The 8,547-nt window shown below is 31.0% G+C and overlaps 2 protein-coding genes across 2 annotated transcripts; both read left to right on the top strand.

The window, feature by feature from the left end:
- The first annotated feature begins 1,313 nt into the window (after positions 1-1,313).
- LOC120185854 lies at positions 1,314-2,384 on the top strand. The gene has a single exon (XM_039189955.1). It carries the CDS (start codon positions 1,314-1,316, stop codon positions 2,382-2,384), a length of 1,071 nt encoding a protein of 356 aa, XP_039045886.1.
- A 4,379-nt stretch (positions 2,385-6,763) lies between these two features.
- LOC120185583 (GATA transcription factor 12-like) lies at positions 6,764-8,005 on the top strand. Its single transcript, XM_039189760.1, has 2 exons — positions 6,764-7,164; positions 7,341-8,005. The coding sequence occupies exons 1-2, from the start codon at positions 6,865-6,867 to the stop codon at positions 7,995-7,997; spliced, it is 957 nt and encodes a 318-aa protein (XP_039045691.1). The 5' UTR covers positions 6,764-6,864; the 3' UTR covers positions 7,998-8,005.
- Positions 8,006-8,547: the final 542 nt, after the last annotated feature.

Raw genomic sequence — 8,547 nt, 5'->3', positions numbered from 1 at the left:
ACAAACTCAAAAGGCAAATCATATGCAGCTTCAGCTTGTTTGTAGACAATGTGCGCCAGCTGCCAAGATTCCTTCCATGTTACAATAACATCGGCCTCGAATCTAAACCCAGAATCAATGGGCTTTTCAAAAAGTTGCCAATAGGATCCAATGCATGCATGCATGCTCGTTCTTACCTTTGCTGAATATTGTGAAAGCTCCCATTAATGGTGTGTCATGGCTATAATGTTCAGCCACGGATCCATATTTGATAGTTTGGCATCAGCTTATAATCTAAACTACAAATCAATCATTTTTTTCTTTGTTTTACCCACTTAAATACATTCAAACATATTATTACCTTAATCATTAAAATCGTTTAGTTTGTAAGAGAAAATCACATTTAAATCCGTCATTCTTGTATATATATATAATACACTTTAACTAGTAATAAAATTTCCTTCTGATATAATGTTATTATCATAAATATTTAATTAAGCCAACCTTAATAATATCCCAAAAACACTTATTAAAAAAGTAAAAGTCCTCTTTAGTTACTGGTAATAAATTAAAAAATGAGTTAGAAACAAAATTTAAAAATAAATAAATAAAAATATGTAATTGCAATGATGTATGCATTGTTTAATAAAATGTATAGTTATGTGAAAGAGTTCAGTAAATAAAAATAGAATAATAATATTAGTTTGCAACTTTAAATTATTTGTTAATATGAAGAAATTATTTTATGGTATTGGATTACCATGTCATCCATAATCTAGTGAATTACATCCATTAATTTTGAAATAACATCTCACTCTTTATTTACACTTAAGAAAGAGGTGAAAAATAGATGAAAAACATTATTAGTTCGAATCATAAATAATGTGACGAGCCGAATTCATATAATAAGTTTTCGCTAATCAAGGTTTTAAATCTATTTTATTTTAACTAAAATTAATTATCATTATACAGTAAATAACTATAAATTTTAATCATCGAGTTTCTAAACAGAATCAAGGAATTTTCATAGTTCTTGAATCGTGCTTATACATATCTTAAAGTTGGCATTTACAACACTATGCTGCACGTGGCCACGTGCTGCCATGTTGGCCTTGACTGTTGAATGAAAAAGGGGTGTTTGGTTACCACCCAAAATGCAAAAAGATTGGCCTTACCCATCTTTCTTTTGCTGATGACTTAATGAACTTCTGTAAGGGTAATGCTGACTCTATTATAGGTGTCTTAAGTGTTCTTGATCTTTTTATGAAATCTCTGGGCTCCATCTAAATGCCTCCAAATGTGAAATATTTTCTTATGGTTGTTCTCCAAGATTAATGGATTTATTTCAACAGATTTATGGTTTCAAAAAAGACAGCTTACCTGTGAGATACTTAGGTATTTCTCTTGTTACTCGTAAACTTACTGAGAAGGATTGTGTTGTGTTTATTGAAAAAATTAAACAGAGGCTTCACCATTGGTATGCTATAAATCTGAGCTACGCTGACATATTAGAATTAATCCGCTCTGTCATTTTCAGCGTCTCGAACTATTGGTGCAGACAGCTTATCCTTCCTAATTCTATTCTTGCCAAAGTGGACCAACTCTGCTCCAGATTTTTCTGGAAAGGTGACGACAAGCCTGCCAAAGGTGCTCGAATAAGCTGGGATTTTATCTGCTTCTCTAAAGCCGAAGGTGGCCTTGGCCTAAAGAACACTAAAATCTGGAACAAAGCATGTTCTATTGATCTTATTAGGAAAATCTTAGCGGGTCATGGCTCGCTTTGGGTTGCTTGGTTAAAAACTTATGTTTTCAAAGATCAAGATTTTTGGAATTTTGTTGCAGGTTCTAATGTGAGCTGGAGTATTAATAGACTTCTTAAATTGCGTCCTACTTCCCTCAGCATCTTCTCCTCATCAAGTTCTCTTAGGCTAAGAGATATTTGGGAATCTATCCGAATCAAAAGGGAGAAAGTTCCTTGGCATAATCTAATTTGGTTTCCAATGCACATTCCTAAATTCAGTTTGATTACTTGGATGTCTTTGTTAAACAGATTACCAACTAGAGATCAGCTACTCAAAATGGGAATTTCAACAGAAGGGACCTGTGTTAACTGCAGAGACGATCAAGAAACAAGAAACCATATTTTCTGCCAACGCACTCTTGCTGTTCGACTTTGGAGCTCCGTCCTATCGCTTAATAGCGTGAAGAATACTTCCTCAACTTGGGAAGAAATGGTTAATCGAGCTTCTTCAACTTGGAAAGGGAAATCCTTACTCATCACAATTCTGAAGATTTCTTGGACAACCTATATTTACACATTGTGGGAGGAAAGGAATCACAGAATCTTCCAAGGTCGTCAAAGATCTACTGATGAATTGTTCAACGTTATTATTGAAGCTGTGTGAATCCAACTTAAGGGTAAAAATATTAATAGAACTGATAGAATTAATTCTAACCTATGTATTGCTTGGGGTATTACTTAACCAATCTTTGTTTTCGTAACAGATGTGTATAATTCTTTTGTATTGATTGGTTGATTGTATTTTATAGCAGAATACTGCTCTTTAAATAATAAAATTTGATTTATCCAAAAAAAAAACAAAAAAAAAAAGATAAAGTACGGTGGTGAACAGTTCAATTGGTTAATGCCGCGTGGCATTGGCCCCACCTCCTCTCGATCCCCATTGGCTATTAAGCTTTCTTAACCTAACTATTAAAAGAAAACACTCGCCCCACTTAGGCACTAACCTTTGATTTTGAAAACAAGCAGTAATATCAAACAATGTATTTCTAATTTTCCATTCAATAATTATTTGTCATTATTTAAAGTAAAATAATTTTTTATTATAATAAAATTGCTATTTATTATTAATAATATGAGACTTTTATATCACCATTTTCGATATAAGATATATCTCACGTCATTATTATTTTGATATATTTAAATTTAATCGTATCATCATTTTTTACACGTGTTATATGTTAAATCACCATTTTTTTCTTACGACATATCTCACTTTACCGCTTTGAAAATATTGTAGTCTCACATCAATAACATATATTAATCCTTATTTACTATCAAATGAGATGTATTTTACATCTAAATAAAAATGTCAAAGACCAAATTATTTAAAAATTAAAGATTAAAATAATTATTTTATCAAATGTTTGATATTAATTTTTATATTATTTCAAATAAAAACAAATTACATAAAATTTGAATTTTTTTTACGTTAAATGAATAAAAGGGATTTGATTTTGGATGAGTTTGCCCCTTTCGACGAGTACCGATGAACTTTACTAACGATGAACACCATTAATTTAATTTATAAAATCTTAAAATTCTAAATGACTCAACGTATAATTATAAATTAGTTAAAAATTTAAAACTAAATTATTTAATATAAAACAAAAATTATATCAGTGACAACCTAATTATTGTCCCTTTTCATTTTGATCATTATTCTTGAAATTTTGTCAATTAGGTCGTTCAACAATTTAAATTCATTCAATTAAGCCATTTGCCATTAATATTTACCAGAGAAACTGACGTGACAGTTAAAATATTTGGTATAATTACATGTTTGATCAATGTTACTTATATATTCTATTAATTTGATCCAAATTTTAATAAATTAAAATAAACTTAACCCTCAAATCAAATGATGTGATGTGTCATTGGTACCAAGTGTAATTACATGTGTCACCATCCTAAATATCCACAAAAGCAATAAATGGATAGCCAAATAGCAGAAAATCAAGTAGGAAGAAACTTACAGCTAGAAAACGGAACTCGAGTTCTCTTTCAATGAAAGCTCGAATCTAATTTTACAGAGAAATAGAAGCATATCAAGTAAAAGTGGAGAAATTCAACTCAAAATTTTGAAATAGAAAAGCAATACCTCTGATTTTTTAATCTAAAAAACAGTAACAATTAATCTCTCATTCACAAGGCTCTACACTTAAGCTCGATATCTCCTGGGGAAAAAACACGTCAAAATCATCTTAAAACATAATAGGAAAAGAACATTTTCATATCACCTTTTTGAATAAGCGGAAAACGGCTATTTTAATTTAAATAGAAATTAAAATAAATTTAATCGTCTAATCAGATGGTAACGTATGTCATTACACTTGGTACAGTGACACATGATATTATTTGATTTGGGGTTAAGTTTATTTTAATTTATTAAAATTATGACCAAATTGATAGAATATATAAGTAACAATAACCAAATGTGTAATTATATCAAATATTTTAACTACCACATCAGTTTCTGCGTTAAATATTAATGACAAGTGGCTTAATTGAATGCATTTAAATAGTTGAGTGACCTGGTAGATAAAAATTCAAGAATAGTGTTCAAAATGAAAAGAATAAATAATTAGGTTGTCACTGGTATATTTTACCCTTTATTTTAAATAATTAGATTTTAATTTTTAACTAACTTATAATTATACGTTTAAACATTTAAAACTTTAAACATTTATAAATTAAATTAATTATGCTCATTAGTGGTATTTATTAGTACTCGTCGAACGTAATAGAATTTCCCATTAATTTTTTGTTTATACTACAAACAACTAGAGGTTGCTTTAAGCAAACCTTATCCATTTTTACCTTAACAGTAGGTGGAGGATGGCCATTTAACCAAAGCATGTGGATTAGTGAGGAATAAACCGGGCCATCTGACTCGGTCTGCAGTCTGTAATTTTGTTTGAAAAGTATTTGTTATATTTTTTATAAAATTAAAATTCATGTTTTAATAAAGATTTATTAGTAAATATTACATTAAATCCTAAAATTAAGTCTCATATAAAACGAGCATTCGATGAGTTATTGACGTGGATTTCACTCGTTTGATGGATTTCGATATACAGTTAATAAAAAAAAGTGATGATTCAAATGATATTTTAACAAAGTTAAGTGTTTTATTATATATATTCAATTTTTTATTAATATAATACAATTTAATATTTATTTTAAGATAATTATAAATCATTTGACATTAAACGTTTATGTTTCTTATATTTATGATAATCGAACCCGAAATCTCAAAGAATTATGACAATTATTTGATCACCAAGATCGTTTACTTTGTGCAAATTTTTAAATATATTTAAAAATATAATTAGAACACCAATTTTAAAATAATAATTATTTTCAACTGATTATATATTAAATAAAAGTTCATTAAATAATGACACATTATTGGTAATTAATGAAGTGGTTAACTGAAAGCATCCCCTTAAATAATGGATTATTGCAGGTTTTGTCGCTGTGATTCCCCCCATTATTGCCCATGTTTACAGCCCGATTCCTCTGCTCTTAATTATTTCTTCTCTCGGGAACTCAACCCACTGCCTCTGCCTTTTTATTTTATTTTTCATTTTTCTGATACATACTTATTATTTTTTTTACCTTAAATAATTAAAATGTTTACTTTTACTTCCTATGGATATGAGCCAATCAAAACCCTTTGTTTTATTAATTACCCACGTTTAAGCACGATATTACATATCAACTTAATGAAAACAACGGTCATGATCTCACCCACCTTCCTACATATTTTGTTACCTTTTGATTAACTTTATATATATATATAATACTTCAACAATATGTAATCTATAGTGAATCAAACTCTACAAAATTTTTAGATGGAATTCTCTCATAAAATATTTTCTGATATTTAATAGAGTAGAAAGATAAAATTACGAACATTCTATAATAATATTTTTCTAAAAATATAATATTTGAAGGTTAGGGTTAGGAATGTATATTTTATGTAAATCTATCGGGTTTTTGATAGGATTGAGTTTTATTTAAAATAATTTAAGTTGATATCGTGTTAATTAAAAGATAACATCATTTTGATTTAATTTTAGATCTAAGATGAAAAATATTTGATACAATAATAATATATAATTAACTTTTATATATTTAAGAATATTTGTTATAATATTTCTCTATTTCATCTAATAAAAAAATTATATATATGTATACCAGGTTGAATCGACATGATTTTGACTTTTACCTTACAAATCGTGTGAAGTTGTGGGATATGTGGAGCTTTTCTAAACTTGATTTAAGTGATCAGCGGAGGGGTGTCATGCTCGAGTTAAGAAACATGATCGATAGTATAACCGATGGACCAAAAATTATGTCCATCTCTAATTAAGAAACATGGTCTACAGTAAAATCGAAAAATGTCTCGATATTCAAATGATTTTTTTACGTGGTGTGTGTATCTTGTTAATAATTAAAAAATATTCTAAATATGTACATTGTAATTATTTCATATTATTTAAAAAAAATGAATGTGGCTGCTTTATATTTAAATGAAAACTCAAGAAAGAAAGTAAAATTGTACTATGTATATAGTAAAATTTGAAATTATTTGGAGCCAAGATTCTTCAATTTCCTAGTTCTTAAGGTAGCATAATCCTTTGCATTTTGGTGTAGAATTGCCCTATTTTATTCAAATTTTGTTTGCCTTTGTTTAAAGCAATGATACCTTTACTTTATAAGTCCAAAGCTTACCCATTTGCCAACTCATTACTTCAAACCATGACAAAAACCGAAGCAAGCAACCCATAATTTTTTTACTTCGTACAATAACAATAAATATATTGTAAAATAAAAATACTTGATCCAAATTAATTTATAGACTAAATACTAAAAAGATGCTACAATTTCATCATATTTGCAATTCTGCCCTTCCCTTCACTCCTCAAAACCCCACCCTTTCTTCTAACTCGGGCACCAAACTCTCTTGAAATTCTCTTTCCATTTCCCAACTTCTTCTCTCTAGCGAAGCTTCGTATCCATTCGTTTTCCCATATATTCGTATATACAAAGCTGTACACTGTAACTTCTAAAGCTAAATGGAGATCGGGGACTTCATCGTCGGAGGATTTTATGGCGGCGCAGCAGGCGATGATTTCTCGCCAGTGAAGATGCTTGCTGCTGAACGCAAGCTCTCGGAGAATTTCACCGTCGATGATCTCCTTGACTTCTCCAATGAAGACGCTGTTATGAATGACGGCTTCTTCGAAAATGTCGCCGGAAATTCCACCGATTCCTCCACTGTCACCTGTAATTCCTCCGTTTCCGGAGGCGATAATCACTTTTCCGCTGTTGATATCCCTCACTCCTCTCAGTTCTCCGGAGAACTCTGCGTTCCGGTACTTAACTAAACTAACTTCTGTTTTTTTTTTGTACTTTTTGAATTTCCCCCCTATTATTGCATGAAAAAGATTATGATTAACGTACTTAATAATTTTTTAGTTTTAAATATTTGTCGGTATTAATTAGAAGTTAAATAACTGAATTTTAGAAAATCAATGTTTGTTTTGTGCAGTATGATGATTTGGCTGAACTTGAATGGCTTTCGAATTTCGTTGAGGATTCATTCTCAACGGACCAGAATTTACAGATTTTCGCCACGTCAAAATCCCTCACACCTGAATCGTCCTCTTCCTCAACCCGTCCCGATTCCTTAAACCGGAGCCCAACCAACCAGATTTTCCAACAGGACACTCCCCTCCCGGGAAAATCCCGTTCCAAGCGTTCAAGGATCGCCCCGTGCGATTGGTCCACCCGTCTCCTCCACCTCAACCCTAAATCCGCGGGCCAGGAAAGAAGGGACAACCGGAACAGCAATTCGGAGTCTTCGGGACGGAAATGTTTACACTGTGCGGCGGAGAAGACACCGCAGTGGAGGACGGGGCCTTTGGGTCCGAAGTCGTTGTGTAATGCGTGCGGGGTGAGGTACAAGTCGGGTCGATTGGTACCGGAATACCGACCCGCTGCGAGTCCGACATTTGTGTCGACGAAGCATTCGAATTCTCACAGGAAAGTTTTGGAGCTTAGGAGGCAAAAGGATTTCCGAAGAGCGCATCATCATCAACAGCTTATTAGTCGATCTTCGATTTTCGGCATATCCAACGGTGGTGGTTGTGCTGATGATTTCTCGATCCATCATCACGGCGGGCCGCATTTTAGGCACATGATTTAGTCCCAAAATATTTGTAGCTCTTTCCTTAAATTTGATCTTCAAAGAAGAAAGAAGAAATGATGTAGTTTTAGCAGCAACAAAACAAAAACAGAGCAAGTCAGTCAGTTAATTTTTGCCCATCCGCAGTTTTTAGAATTACTTTTTGTTTTTCGTAATTGTAATCCAACTTTTTTTTAATTCATTTTATTCCTAATGTTCGTTTATTGTCTGTGTTCTAATTTCATACGCATTACACATATCTTCTAAAGACTTGAATTATCATTTTTAAAACTTTAATTTAAATCAGTGTAAAGTGTGTTACGACTACCCACTACACATTTCTCGATTTAATTTTCTTCTTACAATCTTAAGAAAATGGATAAATAAATAGCTGAAAAGGGTTAGAAATCTTTATTGGAAGTTTGTTAATTCACTTATTTTATTAACATTGACTGTTAATTTTTTTTTTTGAATTATTGGTGTTATAAGTTACGATATTACCATGTGATATTCTATAAATTTATTATCTTTTGATAAATTTTATCCCCTTAAAACAAAAACAAAAGAGATT

The sequence above is a fragment of the Hibiscus syriacus genome, unplaced genomic scaffold (genome assembly GCF_006381635.1).
Source record: "Hibiscus syriacus cultivar Baekdansim isolate YM2019G1 unplaced genomic scaffold, ASM638163v2 tig00113124_pilon, whole genome shotgun sequence".
NCBI classification, from domain to species: domain Eukaryota; kingdom Viridiplantae; phylum Streptophyta; class Magnoliopsida; order Malvales; family Malvaceae; genus Hibiscus; species Hibiscus syriacus.
This window is presented reverse-complemented; position numbering and strand designations above follow the sequence as displayed.

Bases quoted from the DNA above. Each gene is read 5' to 3' on its own strand.
- LOC120185854 (XM_039189955.1), top strand. From the start codon at position 1,314: ATGGATTTATTTCAACAGATTTATGGTTTCAAAAAAGACAGCTTACCT.
- LOC120185583 (XM_039189760.1), top strand. From the start codon at position 6,865: ATGGAGATCGGGGACTTCATCGTCGGAGGATTTTATGGCGGCGCAGCA. The intron at 7,165-7,340 runs GTACTTAACTAA...TGTTTTGTGCAG, and splicing joins CCGGAGAACTCTGCGTTCCG to TATGATGATTTGGCTGAACT.